The sequence below is a fragment of the Ostrea edulis genome, chromosome 6, assembly GCF_947568905.1.
Source record: "Ostrea edulis chromosome 6, xbOstEdul1.1, whole genome shotgun sequence".
NCBI classification, from domain to species: Eukaryota; Metazoa; Mollusca; class Bivalvia; order Ostreida; family Ostreidae; genus Ostrea; species Ostrea edulis.
This window is the reverse complement of record NC_079169.1, coordinates 11,308,008-11,335,105: the sequence shown is the minus strand read 5'-3', so window position 1 is coordinate 11,335,105 and position 27,098 is coordinate 11,308,008. Positions and strand designations below refer to the sequence as shown.

The window sequence follows — 27,098 nt, the reverse complement described above, 5'->3', positions numbered from 1 at the left end:
GCCTTCTACTAAAACTGCAATTTTTGACTAACATAAGAAAATTTGAAAGTTTTGAATTTCAAAATATTGTTGTACATATCCTCCACTTTTCATCCATATAAAATTTCTCTGGTGTAGCATACCTCTTTAAAATCGTAATGCATGTGATAAAATATCTGGATTGCGTTAACTCGTTTTCCTCATTTGGAGCTGGGCACACCTTATCTTGATGTTGAGGACAGACATACTGCTGAGGGTTGCGTACATCTGTCGACCTCTAGACAGCCGAGTTGGTGCACATCAATAGTCTCGGTCTTGCGTGAGAGTTAGTGATGGCATATGCTTAAGAATAGGCATCTTTGCTCTTTAAGAAATCAACGCTCTCTTCAAGAAAAACATATTTTGGGTCTTCAATGGAGAGCCGGAAGTAGTGGTATTTTCTCATGTTTTACAAAGCCTTGAGATTGTAAGTCTGAAACGAGCGTTCGTCCTTCAGTACTTGGGTTCGGTTCATCAGTTCAAGTGTACCATTTAATTTTACTATAAAGGAGGAGGGGACAATCAGTCAATTATCTTACTTTGCATGTTAAAATAAATAACATGACTGAAAATCGACGTTGTCAAAAATTAATCAAAAAATAAAAGAAAAAGAAAAAGGAACGTCTAAACAAAGTTTAATATTTGTTTATATTTCAATAAGCCCATGATGGTTTTTGATATTCATGCTATTTGTCGGGTGCAGTTAATGAAACATTGTACTGCGACTTTCTGTGTCTTAAATATTGGACGAGAAATTCTACAGCTGGTAACCGTGTCTTGGGTATTTGGTGAAAAATTCTACAGATGGCATTACCGTGTCTTAGGTATGTGATTAGACTTTCCACTGCTGGTAACCGTGTCTTAGGTATTTGATGATAAATTCTATAACTGGCATTACCCTGTCTTAGGTATTTCGTGAGAAATTCTACAGATGGCACTACCGTGTCTTAAGTATTTGATGAGAAATTCTACAGCTGGTATTACCGTGTCTTAGGTATTTGATTACACTTTCTGCTGCTGGTAACCGTGTCTTGTTTATGGACAATTCTATCAAACCTTGAAAAAAGATTTTGCTTTTGTGCTGTCAATAAATGTGGCCATGGTGGTGCACTGCAATGCAGTGAATATTTCAAGATTAGATTGATTGGTGCGAGGTACCCTTTCACATATTCAAAATTGGACAATTTTAATTTCATACAATTTCTTTACAATATGTTGTATTGTAGTCGTATGCAACGTTTCTCAATAATATATAACGTTTTCATGACATTTCCGGTACAATTCACTTGCATTCTATCTTGTTTCTACAAAATAACTTGCGGTACATTACCAGGTTGTTTTAGAGTTAGGGCTATTCCAGCAAACAACGTATTGGGGGGGGGGGGGGGGGGGACGGCAGCCGATATTTACTGGAATAGCCCTTTATAGTATGTTTTGATAGTTCCTGGTTACAGCAAGTAAACATAGAAATAAGTCCACTCTGTATTAAAGAAGGTTGTAAATACATGGGCATTACTAGGCTATCGTAGGAAAATAAGCAAAGAAAGAAGGTTGTAAATACATGGACATTACTAGGCTATCGTAGGAAGGTTGTAAATACATGGACATTACTAGGCTATCGTAGGAAGGTTGTAAATACATGGGCATTATTAGGCTATCGTAGGAAAATAAGCAAAGAAAAGTCTTTGGATCAATTGGAGATCAAACACAAGACTTTCGCATTACTAGTTGGATGAGTTGACCACTGAGCTAACCAAGCCAATATATGAAGGATGGTACTGTAATAGTTTTACAACTTTATACCTTTCAGAAATCAAACAAGAAGTCTTCATATCAAGGAGATGAAAAATAAATATCAGAAACGTTGCACATGACCTTAAGCCCTTTAACATTTTGAAATGTTTCTCATACGAATATTCATATACACATGTTAATTGTCATATCAATGAATCTAATATTAAACAAAAGATTTTCAACACATCACAAAATGGAGTTTATGATTTTATTACGACTAACTCCAGATTTCAGTCAAATAAATTGTACAAACATCCACCAATATGATGTTCCATGTGCACCAATATACCTTTCACATACAATATACCTTTAACATACATTATACCTTTCACATACAGTATACCTTTAACATACAGTATACCTTTCACATATATCTTTCACACATACAATATACCTTTCACATATATCTTTCACACATACAATATACCTTTCACATATATCTTTCACACATACAATATACCTTTCACATATATCTTTCACATGCAATATATCTTTCACAAACATACCTTTCACATACAATATACCTTTCACATACAATATATTTTTTACATACATCTGTACAATACAAGCAAAAATTGAATAAGATCTTGAAAAGAAGGCAGTATCTAACAGGGCATAGCACATACTTAAAAAAAACTTTCTTTTTTATTTTTTACATTTACAAATTGTTTAGAGGTGCTACATATATACAGTATATAATATAGACATGCAAAAATACCACAATCACTCCTAAGTCCATTACTAAAGCATCTCTCTCTCTCTCTCTCTCTCTCTCTCTCTCTCTCTCTCTCTCTCTCATTTTAAGTTTTAATCAACAAGCTTGATTTTTGGTGATACAAGAAAACAACTTTCAACTGAATAAATGACTTCCATTAAACATCTATCAACTAATCAAGTGATTTCACTTAAAAAAAACTATCAACCTATCAAATGATTTCAATTAAAAAAACTATCAACTTTTCAATCTATCAAATGATTTCACTTAAAAAAAAACTATCAACCTTTCAACCTATCAAATGACTTCAAAATAAACAACTGCCAACCTTTCAACCTATTATATGACTTCAATCAAAATATAAATAAAAACAACACCAAAAATATATCCATGAAAGACACTGAGCATTGGGAGGTTGTGGACCTAGGCGGTGAGCAGGTGCTCTATGGAATGTCGTGAGATTTCTTTTGGTCCTTCCCCCACACCTTGTTGTAGTTCATCTCCAGCTCTGAATGCTTGGCTTCCTCCTGAGCAGCCTCATCATCCCCTCCCTAAAAAACATACCATTTATTCTATCAAAAAAATTAATTTTTGGAGTTGAAAAAAAGGTTTTGCATTTGTCTCCTTTTCTAAAGACTTTCATGAACATTGATTATTCTTGAAATATTTTTACGAGATTTACTATTATAACAGAAACATCCATTTTTGAAGATTTATTTCTACTTCCTGGGGAGTAATAATGACCACGCTTTCACTCATTATCATTCCATGACAAGCAAGCAAAATACATGTACACTGCACCATGTATGTAAGAATAAAACTTTGGGTATTTACCAAAATGGAGACGATCATATTTTTGAATGCACTGGTATCCTCTGATGACAGGAGATGAACATCATCTTTATCATCAACATATCCTGTTGTTATAATCTTCACCTGAATTTTTCCATCTGACATAAAAAGAAACACACACTGATTTTTCTACATATATTGCACATTTTATGTCTGTATGAAATAAACTACTTGTACTCAATGACTGCTAATTACAAATGTATAATGCTGTGAAGTTTTTAGTATTCCTAAATCCCTTTTTTGTGGATTGAAGGAGTTTTCTTCATTTTATATGACCATTGCTCAGTTTTGTTGATATGGAACACTGATGCTTAATAGCAGTATATATCATCATCAATACTATACAGTCAAACTAATGAGAAACAACCTATTAACATTATCATTGACTAGCATGCAAGACATCAATTTAGAATCCTTCAGTCCTTCAAAGAACATGAATTTTGCTTCCTGTACAGACATTCATTTTTGAATAGTTACATACACATTTTGCCAATTCTTCAGAATTAACATTTTTTATGGGTCAGAACCACAGTATAATAATTCATTCTGGCTATAAAAAGTCATTAAGTAACCAAGAATAATATGGGGGGAAAATCATTATTCTACTGTTTATAAAGTGAAGTCTATAACTGTCCATTTTATTTCTCCAAGGCTTTATATCCTTTCTATGCCTTGTTGATGTCATCAGCAAGGCATAATTCTGAAAATTCAATTTCTTCAACACTACCAATTAAAATTCTTCACGAGAGCTTTATTTTTAAAGCTAAAATTCAATCATGGTTGAAGAAGAAAAAATACATGTATCATACAAAAATAAGAATGACCACATGCCCCTTATTTACATACTTCCCAGATCCAGCCCCGCCTTCTGCAGCTGGGCTTGTACGTCCTCCTCCAGTTTCTGAGTTTGGGTGGTGCTCTTCAGGGAATTCTTTTGAAACTCTCCCTTGTTTAGTTTGGTCACTCTTATTTTGATGCGATCTTTTGATGACGATGATGATGATGAAGATGACGATGAAGACGTTGCAGGCTGATTCTTCGATGATGATTTTTCTGTTTTAGATGGACCTACAATAGTGATGATTCATCAAGATTTTCATCTTTTAAGGATATCACATAGGATACCAAAAAAAAAATTGTAACAGAATTCTATAAAAGTACTTGTAAATGTTTTAATATTGCTAAAAACCCCATATTTACCACAATTTTTTTCCCTATGAAACCATCTTAATTTTTACATTATTCACAGTTCTTTACTTGAAAATTTAATAGAAAGACATTACCCAAATTGAAATCCTTTAAAAATGTCTTTTTATTGGTGCATTTCATGCATTAATGACATCGTTGTTTGATCAAATAATAGAAAATCCCATATTTACCACATCATTTTCCTATGACACCACCTTTATTTTTGCATTATTCACAAATCTTTGCTTGAAATTTCAATAGAAAAACATTACCCAAATCCTTTAAAATGCCTTTTCATTGGTACATTTCACATATTAATGACCAATTTACACTGTTGTTTGATCAAATAATAGAAAATCCCATATTTACCACAATTTTCCTATGAAACCACCTTTATTTTTGCATTATTCACAATTCTTTCTTGAAAATTCAATAATTAAACAAAAAATTACCGAAATCGAAATCCTTGAAAACTGTCTTTCTATTTTTATGACCAATTTATATTGTTGTTTGATCAAATAAATAGAAATCCAATATTAACCACAAAAGTTTCAAATGAAACCACCTTGATTTTGCATTATGCACAATTCTTTCTTGAAAATTCAATAGAAAAATATTACTGAATAGAAATCCTTCAAAAATGTTTTGATTGGCGTAATTAATGTTTTAATGATTAATTTTTACATGTACATCATTGTTTGTTCAAATGATAGAAAATATCATGTAAACACAGCAAAATACTACTTCCTTTGCCGTGTCCAAAATCTTGGGTATCCTATGACCCTAAAAATATTTCGATTCAATGTTCACCATTTCAAATCAATTTTCTAGCATATCACAAGACTGTGCTAAATGGTTTGCTAACCCTTTGCCATGTCATCTAATTCCTCATCCAGTTTCTTTTGCAGATTGTCATTTCTTTTAGATAACTTTTCCAACTCTTCATCAACATTCAGAATATCTGAAAACAAAGCAAAACACTTCAAAACTTAATTTTAGAAAGAATTTATTTCACATTTTCCTACATTCATCACAGATTTGTTCATGAGATCTTATAAAACTCTTCACAATTCACATTTGACAGGAGAGAAACTTCAGTATTTACACAGTTTTGTATGATCATGAGGACATCACCTCCCATCCGCTAACTGTATCACAGATCAAATATCCTGAACATCACCTTCAAGGTGAATTGGTGTGGCCTCACCTTTCTCCGTTTTGTCTAGTCTTTCCATCGGTTTGTTAGGGGTTCATGTGAGCCTCGCCTTTCTCTGTTTTATCTAGTCTATCCACCAGTTTGTTAGGGGTTCAAGTGAGCCTCACCTTATTCTGTTTTATCTAGTCTTTCTACCGGTTTGTTAGGGGTTCACATGAGACTCACTTTTCTCTGTTTGTCTTGTCTTTCTACCAGTTTGTTAGGGGTTTATGTGAGCCTCACCTTTTTCTGTTTTGTATAGTCTTTCTACCGGTTTGTTAGGGGTTCACATGAGACTCACCTTGCTCTGTTTTATCTAGTCTAACCACCGGTTTGTTAGGGGTTCATGTGAGCCTCACCTTGCTGTTTTATCTAGTCTATCCACCGGTTTGTTAGGGGTTCATGTGAGCCTCACCTTGCTGTTTTATCTAGTCTATCCACCAGTTTGTTAGGGGTTCATGTGAGCCTCACCTTGCTCTGTTTTATCTAGTCTATCCACAGGTTTGTTAGGGGTTCATGTGAGCCTCACCTTGCTCTGTTTTATCTAGTCTATCCACCGGTTTGTTAGGGGTTCATGTGAGCCTCACCTTGCTCTGTTTTATCTAGTCTATCCACCAGTTTGTTTAAGGTTTTACTCAGCTCTTTGTGGGCTCCCTTTCTGTCCTCTACTTCTATACCTGTTTCTTTCTCTGCCTGAAAAAAAAAATTACTATTACTATTAAAGGTGAAATGTGAATCAAAATAATGTTCTTACATTTCTCTATATGCAAATGTACCATACATGGGATTTTTAAGCATCACAACTTTTTCGTTGATCAGGGACTTGAAAGTGTATATGAAATCTACGCTTATAAAATTCCTGCTACAAGGTAAAACTTATATAAATCTTATCTTCATGAATCAGTTTTAAATTTTTTGTAACTGTAGGCATTCAACCTTTCAAATATCAGCTATTTATACTTTAAACACAAACAAGTTTTTACTGTATATATACACATTTCCATTGTTTTGCCTTTGATATGTTTACATATTGTAATGATAGACATTTTCTCTTAAATGCACTGCAGTTGTGAACAATGCACATACATGCCAACTTTCCCAATTTGTGCAGGATTCTCCCGATTTGAAGCAACTGAAAAGGCAAATCCCGATATCCCGATCGGGATTGCAAAAATACCCCGAAATCCTGATTTTCTAAAAATATCTCCTATTTTACGACAACAACCCCCCATATCCAACCGGAATTTGAAATCCCGCGTCATTTCTGAACTGGCCAATCAGAAATCGGGACAATAGTCAACCATTGCTGTTTACCTGTGTCGTAATGGTATCGGGGTTGTGTAATTTACCTGGTCTGCCTGTGTCGGGGTGCTTATTGGACAGTGCGAAGCATGTTTTGATAGTAATTAATCGGGAAGACGGATTTCAAATTGACATATCCTTTACACAAACGTGAATGACAACCACCAAACAATCGGATATTCCCGATTTTTGCCTCTCACTGACAGCATCCAAAATTTGCAATAAGGTACGTCAAATATATATTTTTTCCAACTATAATAATATAGGCTATCCAAATCTATCCATCTATAGCGATGTATTATATAGTGTAGCATTCAATAAACAGACTTTGTGATGCGTAATTCGCACAAGTCTGTACTGAATTTCATGTTTAGCAAGTAGCCTTAATTTACAAGTAAAATCGTATATTTTGATGTGTTTTTTTCCCTGGTAATTATTTCAGATGTCATAGGTGCAAAGGTTTTGTTCGCAAACTTCATAGCAGGGCAGATCACTCCTTTACTGGTTGCAATGCAGATTATTCCACTGGACTCTGTATACAGACAAGCAAGATCGCCTTTGTAGTCGTACCTAAATGCATGACTTTGTGCTTTAATTTAAATTTTGATATATAGACCAGCCAATGTTTATTGTATGGTGTAAAAGGATGCAACTTTTTTAAAAGTATTATTTGATAATATGTATGTGACTTGTTAGAGAGGATTTTTTGCTGAATAGATGATTTTAATAAAATATTTATGTATATCTTTCAAAGTTTTTTTTTTTTTTTAATATATTATAGTTAATGGTCAAACACACTTGATGTTGTGTTAATATATGATAAATTTACAATGATTTGATTGGTATTTTATTTGAAAAGACAAATATTTATTTTCATGGTAAAATGTCGTGAATTTTGAGCTTTGAAAAAAGGTCGTCGCACGCAAAATCCCCCATGGGGATTTTTAAAAGTTGGCATGTATGAATGCACAACTGAACCTTGATAAACATAGTATGTCTGTTTTAATGGCTGGTAATTCCTACAGAAATGAAAGTAGAATGTAAATTTTAAAATATTTTAGAAATACACGAAGGTATGAATTTCAATGCTTCACACCATCATACTTTTCATGAAGCACATAATTAAGTATGTTGGCGTGAAGCATCGCAGTTCTTGTACTCTCATGTATTTTCAAAAATGAAATTTATTTTTTGAATTGTACATACTAACATAATGGAATAATTTCCTCATAATAGATCACTTCAGATTGAGATTATTTATAACCGTTTTATCTTCACAAATTAAAAAACATGACATTGGAAACAAATCTGATCTCTACAAACCTCTTCTATAATGTCATCAAATTTATTTTCCATGGTTTTACGCAGAGATTCTTTGATAGAAGCTAAATTATTCCTGTTTTTAGTCAATTCCTCTCTGACACTGTCAATTTCATCATCTTGGATATCTACAAAGTACAAATCAAAAGTCATGTACAACATTGTTTAAGTTACCTTCATCCTAAAAATTTTTTTGGAGAATATTCAAGAGAATGCTTGCATATATTAATTTAACAAATTGCATCCATCTTGTTCTCAGAATATCCTTAAAGATTTCTACTATACGTTCCTTCTTAAGGTAGTACTCTACATCGTCATAATGGCTGACTTCCTTTTAAAACATGGATGAAAAAATCGATATTAGCAATATTTGACTTTTCCATTTAAATACCTAGTCGAGTAGCTCAGTAGGTTAGAATACCGACTGCTGACCTGTAGGTCGCAGGTTCGAGTGCAGCAGGAGTTTTAATTTTTTTTCAGATTTACTTCTACTAAAACTGCATTTTTTGACAAAATAAAGTAAATTTGAAAATTTTCAACTTCAAAATATTTTTGTACATATCCTCCACTTTTCATCTACATCAAATTTCTCTGGTGTAGCACACCTCCTTAATTCATTAACTTCTATATTGACTTGTGATTGAACCCTGGATCATGAACGTGATTTGCACATTAAATGAGAATACATGCATATCAATTTGCAGACTGGGAGTCAAGACTTGGCTATGAATATATATATTCGTCTATTTTCATACAGTTTCAGTAGCCAAAAAATAAGTGTTACTCCCTTGTCATTGGTTGGACACCCCCCCCCCCCCCCCCCCTCGAATTTTTTTTTTTACAAGGGATGGAATTGCTGTCAGTTTTGTTCTTTCCGCAAAATATGCTTTGTGCCATGCTTGGGTGAAATTTGACCCTGTGGGTTCTGGACTATTATACAGATATACAGATGCCAGACTAGCATTCATATTAAAATGATTTAGCTACACAGCTAAAGAACAGCTGGCACACTGCAGAAAAGCTAGAATGCTGAAGAAAGCTAGAATGCTAATGAAAGGTAGAATGCTAATGAAAGGTAGAATGCTAAAGAAAGGTAGAATGCTAATGAAAGGTAGAATGCTAAAGAAAGGTAGAATGCTAATGAAAGGTAGAATGCTAGAGAAAGCTAGAATACTAAAGAAAGGTAAAACGCTAGAGAAAGCTAGAATACTAAAGAAAGGTAAAATGCTAAAGAAAGGTAAAATGCTAGAGAAAGGTAGAATGCTAGAGAAAGGACAAGGTAGAGTGCTAGAGAAAGGTAGAGTGCTAACCTTTGAATGATTGATGAACCCTTTCATCCACGTCATCTAGTTCCTTGTCTATATCACTAACGGTGTCTTCAATTTTTTCTGTGATAGATTTCCTGCAAAAAACCATACAATGTATAATTTCAATCATTCATGATGACTTCTGTTTTGTCTGCGAGTAGGGAAATCCATAGATTTGTATGCAGACATGACACCAAAATCAGCATTCTTGAATCAAATGAAATGACAAGCATTATCCAAAGAGTTAAAATGGTGATTTTACATGTTTAAATTTAACTGGTATTGTTTTTATTTACTATTTAACTGATGTGCAATACTGTATATTGTAAACCAACTTTTACTTGCTGCTACTTTATTTCACAATTCACCTGTGGTGAACTGGTTCGCAGCGAGCAATATTCACAATCGGGCCTTTTTCATTATAGATGACAGGCATTTAAGGACTGTTTGGTGACAATAAGGTTGTCGCTAATCTCATGAAATTTTCTCACATGTGAATAAAAGTTGGTTTACAGGAAGTTGTTTTCCATACTCTGTGTGTTAAAAATGACTTGGGAGTTACAGAATTTGGCAGATGTTTATTTACAGGTAACAGATTGTTTTTATTGTACAGTATATTTCTAATGTCTGGTGCCAAAGAGATAATGACAAGTGTATGGCAGACTTAGAGTAACTGATTACTGTTTCGTATTATTTAAACGGCCAAATAAAGAAAACACAAGTGGAATTTATAAGTAGGTGTAATATTTCCTAAAAGCACTATTGAATATTATGAATTTGTAACAGAATTCAAGCAGCGTTCCAGCCATTTCAGACATAAATACATCATGATTGCTTCCAGCCATTTCAGATATAAATACATCATGATTGCTTCAAGGTACATGTATATTATGTCTTGTCATTAATATAATAATAAAACTCAGTGTCCAATCAATCATCAATACTCTATACACTCTGGTATGGTATAATTTTTTAGGAAAAAAATTGAACTTAGTATGCTGTTAAAAAAAATTGAACTAAAATTTCCGCTGATTTCCCGTGACAGTGAGATTAGCATAAATTTTGAACATGCAGAAAAAAACTACATCTACAGTATATTGAATTTTCAACATCAACATTTACATGAGTATTTAAAGAAGACAAGAATACAAGTATATTAAAATCACTGTATATGAACTGTTTCTACATTCTAATTTACTTGACATACAAAATAATAAAATGTTTATATGAATCACATGTAAATGAATTCATGTTTTGTTGAATTCATGGATTTAACCCGTAAACACAGCAACACTTGACAATGTAACTTATTTTTTTTCTTTTTTCCTATCTAGTAAGGGGAGAGATCAAAAGTTCAATGTCTGGCAAAAAACTAAATTCACATCTTTTTCACCAAGATCCCCCACCCCCCTTAAAACTATAAAACTAAATATGATGACTGTTGAAGCTAATCAATGAACAAGTAAAAACAAATGAGTATAAATAACACTCTGTATATTACCTTTTCCACTGTTTATTCACAAATATAAATGTACATTAAAACTATTAAATGTTCATTAAAATGTAATATTATCATGTGTTTTTAACAGTCCAGGGTTTGACATTTACTTTTTTTTAGCACTATACCAGTCGGGCTACTTCAAATGATTTTTGTTAGACCTGACCTTACATCCACCAGCCCCAACCAACTTTCCAGAAACTGATAGTTTTTCCATATTTAAATGTACTTAATTCAAATGACAAACATTTAAATTTTGCATGAACTAAAACGTATTTAATTGTCTCAAAAAAAGAGCTTTAGTCTCGTCATTTAATTTAATGCTTTCATTTTCAAACACATTTTCTGTTTCTTTAAATTCTACCCGGCATGGAAATTCTCTAGTCCTTATAAAATAAGATGACCTCAACCGTTTTTTTAAATCTCTATTTCATAAGCCCTGCTTTGTTTCTTCCCAACCTTGAACTTTTTTTCTCTTGGGACATCTTTCCTTGAGAACGAGAAGTTGTATTTGAATATAGACATTCCCGCACATGTCAACACCGAAAAATGGCTGTTTACGACGCAATTTATTAATTTGATAAATACTTTCTTATATTTGATTCAAATAAACTGGGTTTTTTAAACAAAATGAAAATAAATTCATATAAAACATAACTTTGCAAACATTAACATCGAGTAGATGTCGTAAAACATCACTTCCAACCGCGACTTATTATAGAACTAAAAATAGAAATTGTGTCATCATGCAGTTCAAAATTGCTCGCAAAGTCTACAGTTATTCTTTTTTAGTTAAGAATAAAATATCTTATGGTTTAAAGTAAAGTTTCTTGTTTATTTTTTCAACACGACCAGTCGGACTAGTAAATCGACATTTTACCCGACCGGACCTATCATTTAGTAGACTCAGTCGGTCGGACGTGCCTTAGTGTCAAACCCTGCAGTCACTATTTTTTTCTTTTTCAACTATAAATGTGTAATCGATGTGGGATGACAGAAACTAACGGAAGTTTCACCCCCCTCCCCCTAACTATTTGAATCTAGATTTTTATCCGACAGCGATCTTTTGATCTCATCCCTAATTAGACAAAACTTCAATACCTATTGTGGCTTAATCCTAGTCCCACATGACATGGGATGAACAAACTGGAATCTTTATTATATAAGGAGACTTTAAGCATGGTTTGCCTTTTCAGACCTTGGCTAGTGGTTCTTGAAAAGAAGATTGTTTTTAATACTCTACTCCAGCCCATCATTTTAACAAACCTAAATCCCTCAAAGTGGTTTTGGAGAATTTAAGAAGAAAATGTGAAAGCTTATTCCAGACAGACTGAAAGTAATGCAGAGATAAACAAGAGTACTGCAAACGGTACCTAATACGCCCGTGAAATGCTTACATAGGGTGTTTTTCTTGTGCTATAATTTGTATAACTTTGCTTCAGGTAGTATCAGCCATCATGAGGCTGTGACAAACTTTCATATGAACAAAGGGTCTTAGCTTAAAAATTGAGATTTCCTCAAAATGGACCAAGTTCAACAACCTGTAATTTTTTTCAAAAATGGAAGAAAATCAAAATCCTTCCCCAGATGCGCAACTTCAATACCCATACAAACACTCCACAAAATAAGATGGTCCTCACTTGAAAACTGTGGGAGGAGTTGGGCAGACAAATTATGTGCCCTCCATAGAATATTAATTTCCAAATAGACTAAGTTCAACAACCTGTAATTTTCTCAAAAATTGTAGAAAATCAAAATCCATCCCACATGCACATCTTCAATACCCATAAAAACACTCCACAAAATAAGAAGGCTCTCATTTGAAAACTGTGAGAGGAGTTGGGCAGACAAATTATGTACCCTCCATATAATAATTATTTCCAAATAAAGGGGCAAAACTCCTATAAAAAAGGTCGAAATGGATCAAAATTGCAGTATGATCTAGAGTGACCCACAAAGAAGCTACACAGCAAGTTTCAGCATGATATGTGAAAAGGAAATGATTTTATAAAGAGAAAACCCCGAACGGACGGACGGACAGACAGACATCGCTGTACCATATTATTATACCTAAGTATGAGAATGCCATGCAACGCGTAATTTGATTGGTCTAGACGATCACGTGCCAGGGAGGACAAAACTTCATATCTCCCTCTCAGACATCATATCTCCCTATCATATTTACCCCTTGGGCAGCCTCGTGCATTTTCCATAAATTTAACGTCAAGGTAGACGAAGTGTATTGTGACATCACAATAAGTCCGAGTCATTCTACTTTCATAGTTCGCAAGGCACAAAATATGCGGGTCTCTGATACACAGTTGAATCGGATGGTTTTGGTTTTGGTTGATACAAAAACAAGCAAGTAAATCAGCACTCAAGGAGAATGGAAATACAAAAACTGGTTATTATATCACTGTATTTCATTGTTTGTACCTTCTACCGTAATACGTTGACAGCGCGGTGTTACCGTTAGGACGATCCCAGCTACATACAATGTACATGTAGATGAGCAGACTCCAATTTCAAACGTACTTTTGTAGTCTTGCTTTGTTTCGGTATAATAAACAATTTATTGCATGAATGTTCGGGAGATATGAAGATTTATTCACCCAAGAAAAATCATGTTGCCCTCGGGGAAGATGATTTTTTTGGGTGAATAAATCTTCATATCTCCCGAACATTCATGCAATAAATGTATAATACGTCCCGTCTAAAGACGGGTGTATAAAAAGAAGCTGGGAAAAATTTTTTCACAAAAGTTATTTACGTCTGATTGACAGTTAACATCTAATTAGTGTTCAATCAAATGTAAGAGTTAATGGCAAGTTAACTGTCAATTAAAGTTCATAAAAACTCACTCAGCTCAGATGAGTTAACACCTAACTCTTACTTTTCAAATTTCAGTGTGGTGGCCTTCTGTTTTTCCTCCTCCTTCTGTTTTTCCTCCTCCTTCTGTGTTTCCTCCTCCTCCTCCTCGTCCTCACCCTCTGAGGTAATTTCTTTCTCCTCTGCGACTGATTCTTTGTCCTCCTTCTTTTTCTTCTTTATCAAGTTTTCCACCTCTGCCTGTGCCTCATTCAACATGTCCTCTAAGTCATCCATGTTTGTAATTACTTTTACTTTCATTTTCACGTCCTCTCCTGAATCCACATGATAAAGCATAAGAACAGTGTAGTTGTTCTACATGTCTGTCAAAGAATGTCAACATATCAGTGTGTAAAGAATGTCAACATATCAGTGTGTAAAGAATGTCAACATATCAGTGTGTAAAGAATGTCAACATATCAGTGTGTAATTTCCAAATCAAAACTGTGCCTTACCTCCCAACTGATCCGAGACTTTGACCAGGTCATCTTTCAGCCCTGCTGATATCAGTTTTTCTATCTTTGACATGTCCTGACCAGCATCTAAATCTGACACATCTTTGAATTCAAATGTGCGACTGTTGTAAGATTTTTTAACAGAATCTGGCAAGGGCATTTCTTTCTGAACTTTGGAATCAATCACTTTTTCATCTGATTTAAACAATACCTCTGCATCTCTCAATTCTGCAGAAAATATAGTAAAGCAGAATATTTTAAAAATCTATTTCAAGATACTGCAAATATCTCCATGGATACAAATCCATCAGTTATCACTACATCATACTCATCACTACGTTACATTTCAAGTCAAAAGAAATACCATAAACAACAATGGAGAATTTTTAAAAATTTGTAAAGTTTAAAGTACAGGTGACTCTCAATGGCTCAAACATCGATCTCTCAAAGTTCTCAGTCTCTCGAAGTGAAATCATGCTTTCAATTTTTTCTCTATATAACAAAGCAAATTTACTATCGATCTCTCAGATGTTCAATCTCTCAAAGTTCTTGATCTCTCGAAGTGAAGTTGGGTCCCGTAAAACATATTTCATTGTTTTTCACTCTCAATCTCTCGAAGTGGTGGTAGCCTATACCCACCATTACCTAATCGTGTAATAATTTTCACTTGGACCTTGCCTGGATTTTGTTGAAGGCTGGAGGATAGTGTGGTTGTGGTAATTAGGTGTTTACATACATGTAGGTAAAACATCACCCTAGCTTCTTTGTGGAGGTGACACACTTTAGTATATAATTGGCTAATTGGTCCTTTCACTGGGGTCTTGTGATGATTAAAATTATATATAATCTGACTGTGAATAAAATCTATAGTTTGTTTTGATGTGACGATGAGAGAGTAAGTTTTAGACTTTAATTTAGAGATTTACAGACTGTTAAATTCTCAAGTTCTTTGTGTAAAGTTACTCTAAAACATCGTTTTACTCATTCGTTAGAATATTTGCTTTGTGTAAAAGCGACATAACATTGTGTTCTGTTTAGTTAGCAATAGTAAAGCTTTATTGGAACTTAGTTTTGTATGCCTATCTTAGCATGATTAAAGAACAAATAAATACATAAACTTTGAAATCTTTTTATTTATGCAAAATAAGGTTCTTTATTTTGATATCAAATTAACTACTCTACTTGACAAATATGAAGGAAAACATGTCGAAACAATATGATCTTGTTGGTAAACATTTCCGGTTACTGTAAAACCTGAACCATATGGTCGGACCTTCAATTTCTGAATTTCGATCTCTCAATTTCTCAAAGTTTTATCAAGGTCCCTTGAACTTCTGGTTATTGAGAGTCACCTGTATCTATACTGAATTTCATACATGTACCATAAATATTCTATGAATGTGAAGATGCTTGTTTGTACACAGAGAAAATTAAATATATCATTCATCAACTTTCCTTGATATGAAATTCTTCTAGACTGTATACAATATTTCTTGGCTGTTACACATGCAACAAATCTATGACCTTTACTACTGAGTATGGAAAAGAATTTATGCAAACTTGAATTATTTTTTTGTCAATCAATTTATGTAATTTCTTCTGAAGATGATTAGACCTACACATGAGTAAGATCTCTTTTCATAAAATAAAAGTAATCACAAAAAAAATTGGAAGTTGCTTTTTAAATTTCCTTTTGAAATACTCTGTTCAAACTTTGATTTTCTGAACATCTTTTTGCACACTATACAGATGAATATCAAGTTTTCCATGTACATAAAATAATTTTCCAAGTCATGGATGTGCCAACACACAGGAGTATATCAAACCTACTTAAAAGTCGAAATACGTACGTGTAGCAATAGTAATACATGTACAACCTACCTTTTTCTATTCTCTGTTCCTCTGCTAACTTTTCTTTAAGGATTTTCTTTTCTACAAGATTAAAATTTCTTTTTATGTACTACACATTTCAAAACTGAATGAATCTTAAGTATTAAGTATATCTATGGTTGGATTTGTTAATCAAATAAAACAGCAGGATATTTCTAGAGCACAGCAGGTGTTGTATCATAAAAGAACACATACATCAACACTAGACCTGTCCTAATGGAAAATAATCTAATACCCCCCTCCCCTTCTCACAGCTTATCCAAACTAGGGTACATTCAAAATACACTAAATGCAACATTCATACAAAACTTTCAAATAATCTGTAGGCATAAAATCTCTATGGTCTGAAATATTTTGCAGGAGACATAAAGATGTACTACCAACGATATCTTCTTAATAACTATCTCATTCAGTACTGCGGTACCTTCCTCTTCCTTAAGATAGCCCTGATAGACCTCTTCTGAGACGGCTGGGTTACACGTGATGGGGACAGGTTTCTGGTAGGTAGGGAGTTTGAGGTACGGATGGTGACAGATCTTGGTAGTGTGAATCGTCATTACATATGAACATGTCTCTGGTTCATCTAGTCTGGCTATGAAATCACCTGATCCTTCCTCACAAAGAAACTGAAAACAAAAACAGAGTACTAGTAGAGTTTAAAGAGGCTCAATCCCAAAAGGTTTTTATAAGAGATGAATCTGTAGCTCTCTGATCTGTCCCAATATTTTTTCCAGACAACTACAATCCTGCAGCTACTACAATCCTGCAGCTACTACATACCCTAAAGTGTTCTATTACGTACCCTGGAGATGTGAACATTTTGTTTTACTACATACCCTGTAGATGTGAACATTTTGTGTTCTATTATGTACCCTGTAGATGTGAACATGTTGTCAGTGTTCTATTACGTACCCTGGAGATGTGAACATTTTGTCAGTGTTCTATTACGTACCCTGGAGATGTGAACATTTTGTCAGTGTTCTATTACGTAACCTGGAGATGTGAACCTTTTGTCAGTGTTCTATTACGTAACCTGGAGATGTGAACATTTTGTCAGTGTTCTATTACGTACCCTGGAGATGTGAACATTTTGTCAGTGTTCTATTACGTAACCTGGAGATGTGAACATTTTGTCAGTGTTCTATTACGTAACCTGGAGATGTGAACATTTTGTCAGTGTTCTATTACGTACCCTGGAGATGTGAACATTTTTTATCAGTGTTCTATTATGTACAGGTAACTCTCGAATTATCGCCACTCAGTTCATCGCCATTTTCGTTATAACGCCGCATTTTTCTAGGAACATTTTTCCTGTTACTTAAAACTCTCGTTAAAACGCCAAATTCGCTATCGCCATTTGCCACAGTGTTTTCATTACAAAAGTATATTTCACCGTGTTAATTATCTCGATAAACCGCCATAGGTGCACGTGGTCAGTGAAGCAGTAAATTGGTCATTATCGATCTCCGGCGTACACCTGGACAGAAGGATCCCAGTAATTGCTGTATTGAATAAACAAGAAAATTACTGGAGATGAACTGTAGTCAAGTTGTTTATACATCATAGAAACACATTTCAATTTAGCTATGGTTTCGCCACAAAAGAGGGTCCTGTTAAATTTCGATGAAAAAAAAGCAAATCATTACGTACCCAGAACATCATCCAAAATGTACCCATCAGGATATTGCAAATCATTGTGTATGTGGTTTATGCAAGTAAGGTCAAAAGATAACTCTTACATATAAAAGAACGGTAACTCTATTTCTTCAAGATGGCGGTAATTCAATTCATCGCCAAATTCGTTATAATGCCATAATTTCATAAGAACAAAAGGTGGCGGTTTATCGAGAGTTGACTGTACCCTGTAGATGTGAACATTTTGTCAGTGTTCTATTACGTAACCTGGAGATGTGAACCTTTTGTCAGTGTTCTATTACGTACCCTGGAGATGTGAACATTTTGTCAGTGTTCTACTACGTACCTTGTAGATGTAAACATTTTGCCTCTATTACGTACCCTGGAGATGTGAACATTTTGTTCTACTACATACCCTGTAGATGTGAACATTTTGTCTGTGTTCTATTACGTACCCTGGTGATGTGAACATTTTGTCTGTGTTCTATTACGCACCCTGGAGATGTGAACATTTTGTCGTTGTTTTATTACGTACCCTGGGGATACAGTGGAACCCCGTTATAACGTTCCCCCTTTATTACGTTAGTCCGCATATTACGTTGGAATTTCAAAGCACAAAACCATTTCTTAACAAACCTATATAAAATAGACCTCATTATTACGTTGTCCCAAGATGCTGGGACTCGGTATTAGGTTGTAAAAATTCCGACAAAAACGTAATAAACCCCTAATTATTCAATAGTGATTCTCAAAATAATAAGTCATTCACACCTTGACTGCCCCAGGCAGTCAACACGTAAACTTCCTGGTCTCTTTGTGGATTAGAGACGCTTGACTGATCACACTTCAATAGATCTACTGATATCAATACCGGTGAATACCCCGTATAGAAGCCAGTGATAAACAACTAAATAATGTTTATTTAGAAATTGCACTCTATGAAATTTACATCATTTTTCATATTTTGATAATCAAAGGAATAATAATTTCTCAACCACATGCGTGTTCAGCATAGTGTGATTACCTTCGCTATCAAAACTCTATTTACGGACAGTTTTGGTGCCCAACATGAAGGACGAGATTTATCCTAGCAATGTTAAAACAGCTTGGGTAACTGCTTGGACATAGGTGACTAAAGGTGTTCAATTAAAAATTGTCCGTTGTTCGGACATGCAGTTTGGGCATTCGTAAATCTCGTCCATTCATACACCGATCAAGCTGTCCAGTGTTATCGGCCGATTCATGCACAGCATAAATTACCACAATGAACATTCTAAAACCCCTTGATGTGCACATGATTTTAGTGCCATCATTTAGTGTTATAAATGAAATCTTCGTGCATCATTATATTCTTTATGTGGATTGCGCTTAAATTATTTTCCGTGTTTATCGTTGGTGAGAAGTGTGTAAGTGTTGGGTATCGTGTGCGTTTTGTGTCTATAGTTTTGTTGTTTTTTGGGTGAAATTTTTTTTATTGTGTTGAGTATTGTGTAATAAAAGAACTTTAAATATAAAAACAATGTTTTGTTGTGGGTTTTTTTAATACGAATGTTGAATACGAACTGGAACGAGTTATTGAGAGAAATTTACATGAACGCATTATGTTAAACAAAATGATGGTCCAAACAAATACAGAAAAGCAACGTTTATGAAAACATCCTTATGTATCCTACACTAGAAATAAAGAAAAGGGATAAGAACATGAAGAATCACGGACATTTAAGATAAGATGTAAATAAAACAAAGTATCATAGTCTTCTAAACAAAGAAACAGTAAAGATATATTCACACATGTACACCCCTTCACGGAGTATCAACGGAAGATATGCAATTTCCAAATTATATTTTTAACGGATTTCACTTGAACGCTTATTACGTTGCCCCCGGTATTACGTTATTTTATTGTGGAAAAATGAAAAACGTAATAACGGGGTTCCACTGTATGAACATTTTGTCAGTGTTTTATTACATACCCTGGAGATGTAAAAATTTTGCCTCTATTACGTACCCTGACTTCGGTTTTCCTGGCTTTTCCTGTGAGGTCACACTTGGAGCCATTGATGTACTGTTGACTGTGGTAGCGATTCAATCGGTTTTTGTTTCTTGATTTAATTTCCTGTCATATATTCAAACATATATCAGTCAGCAACATACACCGATTTGTTCCAGTAATATTCACTTATAATTCCAAGTACACACTTGTCACTTACCATATTTGTTTCATTTTTCCAATCAAACTCCGACTCATAATATCCTAACATGATGACATTTCCTAAGATTCTGCCATCTGAAAAAATCATGTCAGTCTAGTGAAGCACAAACAGAAAAAGAAAAAAATTATAATAGTCAATCAGTCTAATTATAAAAAAATAAATTATAATAGTCAATCAGTCTAATTATAAAAAAATTAATTATAATAGTTAATCAGTCTAATTATAAAAAAATAAATTATTAGTCAATCAGTCTAATTATAAAAAAATGAATTATAATAGTCAATCAGTCTAATTATAAAAAAAATACATTATAATAGTCAATCAGTCTAATTATAAAACAAGAGTACCGCAAACGGTACAATATACGCCCGTCAGACAGTGAAATTCAACCTGGAAGCATATTGTGCACTCTGAATTGATACAACACACACATTCTGAATAGAAAAGCCTTATAGTGGGTCATGATGCACCAATCCATCTGACATGTGAACTGATTATGTATTAAATTTTCACTGAGAGTGAGCTTGTGACAAAATGTTTCTGCAATATCTATTTATGATGATAAAAAGTCCAGGAAACCATTTGATCTACTTTTAGCCCTAAAGTAGGTCATGGTGCACCAATTATGTTGAATTGTTTGAAATGTGAACTGATTATGTATTTCTCTGCAAGGGAGGTTGTGACTAAATTTCAGTGCAATACCTGTGACCATACCAAAAAAAAATCTGAAAAAGTATTTGACCTACTTCCACCCCTAAAGTACTGTAGGTCGTAGTGCGCCAATCCAGTTGAAATGTTAACTGCATTTGTCTTCCTCCGAGAGGAAGCCTTTGACTTAATATCAGGGCAATATCTTATCCGTAATGAAAAAAGCTCAGAAAACTGTCTGACATATTTAGAGTCCAAAAGTAGGTCAAGGATGGACCAATCCTGCTGAAATGCAAACTGAACTTGTATTCCTCTGAGTTGAAGCCTTTGACTAAATATCAGGGCAAAATCTGTATCCGTAATGAAAAAAAGCCCAGAAAACTGTTTGACCTATTTTTAGCTCAAAAGTAGGTCAAGGATGGACCAATCCAGCTAAAATGCAAACTGAACTTGTATTCCTCCAAGAGGAATCCTATGACTAAATATCAGGGCAATATCTGTATCCATAATCAAAAACATCCCAGAAAACTATTTGACATACTTTTAGTCCTGATGTAGGTCACGGACGATGGACGGACCAATCCAGCTGAAATGCAAACTGAACTCGTATTCCTCTGAAAGGAAGCTTATTTGTAAATTTCAGGGCAATATCTATATTTGTAACGAAAAAAAGTCCGAAAAACTGTTTAACCTACTCATAAATGTAGCCCTAAAGTAGGTCAAGAATGGACCAATCCAGCTGAAATGCAAACTCACTCTTACAATTCTTGAGGGAGATATTGTGACCAAATTTGTTGTACATGCATCCGTTATGGAAAAAAGTCCGGAAAACATGACCCAGGACGGACGACCAGCCAGCCAGCTGGACAGACGCACGGACAGCGCCATAACATAATACGTCCCGTCTAATGACGGGCGTATAAAAATAAATTATAATTGTCAATCAGTCTAATTATAAAAAAATAAATTATAATAGTCAATAAGTCTAATTACACCCCCCCCCCCTTCTCTTTACATTCCTGATGAGTGTAACAAGAAGGGAGGGGTTTTAATCAGACCAATAGTCAATCATTGGAATAATAGAAGAGATTATAATAGAAATGACTTGTATTGAGAAAAGCTTTCACTTATGATGGCTTGAGATATACAATTTATTTCCATTTTAGCACAGTTAATACTTTTGATAATGAAATAATTCACAGTTGTTGGTTTTACCTTCCATGTGAAATTGCCGTACATGTTTTCCATAACAAAACTCATAACTCCACCAGTCTCTTGTCTGAAATAAAGCATGATTACCAGGTACACTATATGTTTAGATTAATTACAACAAAAGACCAATCTTGCACATCTGACATATATAATGAAATTAAACAAGCCACTATAAAACATATCATAACATGTACATGTACTAGCTATGATTTTATAACTTAGAGAACATTAATACAGACGACTCTCAACAAACAGTCCACGGGATCGCATAAAAACTTTCAAAATTGAGAGATTGGGAATTTACATTTTCAAGGGTCCAGAAATTGACATTTCAACCATCTGGTTTATCATCACACAGTAGAGAGGTTTAATAAACCAATGTATCCAGGTAGCACAACAATCTCACTGGAAATGTGAGCATGACATCAGTGAGATTTGTCCACTACAAGTGACATCAGATGTTCAAAGGGTCACGTAAATGTAAGTATTTTACCAGGTAACAACACAGTGGGTTTTTAAGATTCAGTAATGATCATGCTGATATATATTGTTTTGTGTATGGTCACTTAAGTTTTTATTGCTTATTTGATCTAATGTTTATAATATTGAGTTGTACATGTAGTATGGTTATTTCCCGGCCAGCCTATAGCTCAATTTATTTTTCTGATAATCTATACATATAACTCTGTTCTCTTACTATCAGGACAAATAAAGGATGTTAAATGTTTTTTAAGTTCTGAATCACATTGAATGCTGGTTTCAAACAAACTAGGAGAGCAAAATGGAAGAATTTTCTGTCATATTTTGTTCCATCAAAAAAATACAAAAGCACAATTTGTCTGCTATTAACATTAATACCTAGTTATAACTTTCACAAAAAGTGCAGGTTTTGCAGAGTTGTCGAAAACTGAATTTATCAGCACATTTAAAACAAGCTATAAAAACCCCAACAAATGTTACTGTTCAAAGTTTTATGGTATGTCTCATAATTATCATTTATGTCCAATTCAAAATTGATTATTTTATCTAAATTATCCTTTTGGGGGCAGATTTTGAGAGATCAAACAATCTAGAATATATAACAAACCTTAAAAAGACAAGGTCCTGACTCCATAGCTTTCAGCAACTCTGGCACTCCCGTTTCCATGGCTATTTTCTCCTCCTCCTCTTTCTGTTTCTCCGCTTCCACCTGATTGGGTATGGTACAGCGATATGTCTGGCCATGCTTTGATGTCACATCAATTGTATCACTGTGTTTATTGTCATCCTAGCAAATTCATTACGGATATCAAAGGTGATGTTAAAGATAAGTTCTAAATGCAGTGTCAACAGAAATTACTTCATATATACCCGAATAGTAAATTAACACATCTTATTCTACCGTTAGGCTGTTAGGTTACCAAAAATATGAAATATCCGAAATTAGAATAGTATGTCACATCCCCGTGTTGCCTGCGGATCAGTCATACAGCGTAATTTACAGATGATGAACAGGCAGACGACCGGAAATGTCTTTTAACAACCCAAAAGTGGCAAAGCAGCTCAGGTATACACCTGAGAAAATTCGAACTCTAAAATTTACTACCATACGGCTTCCAGATACATACCTGTGCCGATAATAGAACGGGTATATTGAGTATATCTATGCCATAATTTATATTCCTTAGCTCTTCCATATCCAGAAAACTTTCAACGGTAGTGCAAAATATAAATAAAAGCAGAAAAGTGACATACGAATGTTTTGCTTCCATTTTCATTACGCACGCGCACTGCCTTCTGTCAATTCATCAGTAAATGCATTATGGGGGAATGGGGTAAAACTAGCCTATATATATGACCTTTTTATGCCCACGGAATCGAAGACTCGGGGGCATCTAGGTCTGTGGCAAGAAAAAAAACACCTTTAAACTTGGTCTTATCTTTTACACCATAAGAAGTAGACCCTTTCATATTTGGTATGTGTATTCCTTGTAGGAAGTCTTTGATCTTGTGACCTTACCCTTTGACCTACTTTTAGAAAATTCGAATTTAAGCCATATCTTTCAAATTATAAGAGGTACTGCTTTTATATTTAGCATGTACATTTCTTGTGAGAAGGCCTTTCCATATATTAGATTTGTTAACCTCTTGACCTTTTTTTTTTTATATTTTCAAATCACATCTTTTAAGAGGTAAACCTTTCATATTTGGTATGTGTAATCCTTGTGGCAACTGGCAAGACCTTTCCATTGACACCGAAACTTTTGACCTGGTGACCTTAACATTGACGTACTTTAAAAAGAAAAATCGAATATAAACTATATCTTTCAAATCATAAGAGGCATTGCTTTTAGAATTTCTGGTGAGAAGACCTTTCCAACGATAATTTGTTGACCTTGACCATTGACCTAGTTTTTGAAAAATTCCAAAAAACTTTAATTTTGATGATATCTTTTACACCTTAATATAGGTCTGGTAGATCTTTCATATTTGGTATTATACGTATGCATTCCTTGTGGCAAAACCCATCAACACCAAAACCTTTGATCTGGTGACCTACTTTTAGAAAATTTGAATACAAGCGATACATATCTTTCAAATTGTAAGAGGTAATGTTTTTATATTAAGCATGCAGGTATACATTTTTTGTGAGATTACCTTTCTAATGATTCCAGATTTGTTCACCTTGACATTGACCTAGTTTCAAATTTTCAAAATATATGTCTTAACAGTTCCACTTTGTTGTAATCCAGGGCATAAATGTTTCACAAACACATCTTGTTGATATTTTACTTGATTATATATTTATGCCACCTGACCTTTGAAAAAAAGGAGGCATATTGTTTGCACCTGTCAGTCAGTTTGTCAACCAAGTCTTGTCCACCCAACTTTTCTTGACAGTTACAAACCTTAATGGTACATTGGAGATTAGATGACCCCTACTGATTTTTAGGTTTTAGGGTGAAAGATATAAAATGGACAAACTGGACATAACTATGATATTGTCCACTCAATATCTAGACACACATCAATCTAGCATGGTACACTGCTTTTCCTAAAAACTCACTGTCCCCAATTTGCTAATCTAAGGAATCCTAGATTTGCTTGACAGCTACCAAACTTGGTAGAGTAGAACTTTGTCCTTAAAGAGTAGATGACACATATTGATTTTCGGGTTACAAGTTCAAGGGTCAAACTGAACATAGTAAGATATTGTCCATTCAATATCTCTATAGAATCAAATTTGGTATACTGGTTCTACCTCATTCATATATGACTCCTACTGATTCTGAGGTCAAAGGTCAATGGTCAAACCATTTTTGACATCAATTAAATATTATATGCTTAATATCTAAAGTTGCCCATAGAAAGTAACTGATGCTCCTATTGATTTTGTATATGTTTCTTAAACATTTCATGTTTTTCATACACAGTCACAGTGGCAAATATCCAGAGTATATTGCAATCTTGATCGTTGGAAAAATATTTATGATCTCTCTTGAAAATATGAATACCCATGTATGACTTCACTTACAACCTTAAAGAATGAGATTTGGGTGTCTTTGAGTAACTATTTTGTACATTTTACCTCCATTTGAGAATTTTCACTTGGAGAAAAACATCAAAAGGGCCACGAAATTTCATCTGTGCAAGACATTCAGGGCCATAGCAATGCAGGTTGTTTATTGTGCCAAAGCATACCATGACACACGATCTCCAATTTCAAGGTCATATACAAAAAACGAGCCATTTTCACTCATAATGCCAAGCATTTGTTGAAGGAACAGTCACTAGCTAAATTTGATACAGCACCAGAATTGAGACTAGGCCACCTGGTTGCAAGGTGCACACCCCAGCCACAAGGCCATCACAACCTATCAGAACTGTGATATCCTTGTTAACTTCTGAAATTACCAAGCAGGAGACCATTAAAAAACGTACCGAAACATACAAATGAAAATCTGAAATAATCATCCCGTGACCTTTGACAATATGATCTCAATATCTATGTCCCTTCCTCTGACTAATTTGACTATTTCTATTCTTAAGGAGGTACTCTACATCGTCATAATGCCCGACTTCCTTTTAAAACATGGATCAAAATATAAATATCAGCAGTTATATTTGTCTATTCATTTCAAATTTCAATGCATAGCTGAATAGGTTGGCCTATTGACCGCTGAACTGTAGATCGTGGGTTTGAGTTTAGCAAGTGTTTTGAATTTTTTTCAGATTGCTTTCTATGACTAAAACTGCAATTTTTGACTAAATAAAGTAAATTTGAAAGATTTCAAAATATTGTACATATCCTCCACTTTTCATCCAAATCAAATTTCTCTGGTGTAACATACCTCCTTAATAGGTCGAAACGTTACAGAAATCACCTACATACATGTGTAACAACCACCCTCCACGATTTTTGCAATGATTGCTCTGGACATTCTGAAGAATATGAATCAATACTGTACCACACAAATTATTCCAACAAGAAAACATCAGATGGAATGTCTATGACTTGGTACAGGCACTGTTAATTCAGTTATTCCTTGCGACAATACAACTGGATGTACATTTCTTGCGACAATATAACTGTATGTACATTCCTTGTGACAATACAACTGTAAGTACATTTCGTGTGACAATACAACTGTTAATTCACCATGAACATTAAGCTATTACGTTATCCCTCTCAAATTAAAATCAGCTGTTCTAATATCATCTACTGTTCAATACCAGTGCCTATTAATCTTGACTGAGATTCAGCTTGGCTGAGCTATATTTGGACTGACGGTGAAGGTATCAGTCCAAAAATTAAGCCAAGCCGAATCTCAGTCGAGATTACAGTGCCTATCAGAACAGCATCGTTGCAAACCACGGTTGAAACATACGCTCCTCTTCCATTTCACCCATGGTTCTCTGCATGACAATTTCTTCGTTTCTCATAAATATGCATGATGAGAATGACGTAATCCGTTATCAACAGTAGTAAAACAGCTGTAATGGATGTG

The 27,098-nt window shown here is 34.3% G+C and overlaps 1 protein-coding gene across 1 annotated transcript; it reads right to left on the bottom strand.

Moving 5' to 3' along the window:
- Positions 1-2,003: 2,003 nt before the first annotated feature.
- On the bottom strand, positions 2,004-23,906 carry LOC125646941 (protein OS-9-like). The gene is made up of 16 exons (XM_048873602.2): positions 23,718-23,906; positions 23,198-23,377; positions 22,114-22,177; positions 20,248-20,324; positions 20,046-20,153; positions 16,827-17,028; positions 16,394-16,444; positions 14,513-14,740; positions 14,083-14,332; positions 9,695-9,786; positions 8,388-8,512; positions 6,350-6,455; positions 5,433-5,528; positions 4,226-4,447; positions 3,362-3,477; positions 2,004-3,078 (listed from the first exon to the last, which is right to left on the bottom strand). The coding sequence occupies exons 1-16, from the start codon at positions 23,865-23,867 to the stop codon at positions 2,971-2,973; spliced, it is 2,175 nt and encodes a 724-aa protein (XP_048729559.2). The 5' UTR covers positions 23,868-23,906; the 3' UTR covers positions 2,004-2,970.
- Between the last annotated feature and the right edge of the window lie 3,192 nt (positions 23,907-27,098).

What these genes read in the sequence shown, in the direction of transcription:
- LOC125646941 (XM_048873602.2), bottom strand. Translation starts at nt 23,867, where the DNA reads ATGAAAATGGAAGCAAAACATTCGTATGTCACTTTTCTGCTTTTATTT. An exon ending in CCGTTCTATTATCGGCACAG is followed by an intron (nt 23,378 to 23,717) that starts GTATGTATCTGG and finishes TGAATTTGCTAG; the next exon opens with GATGACAATAAACACAGTGA. An exon ending in GGAACAGAGAATAGAAAAAG is followed by an intron (nt 14,741 to 16,393) that starts GTAGGTTGTACA and finishes TATTTTCTGCAG; the next exon opens with AATTGAGAGATGCAGAGGTA.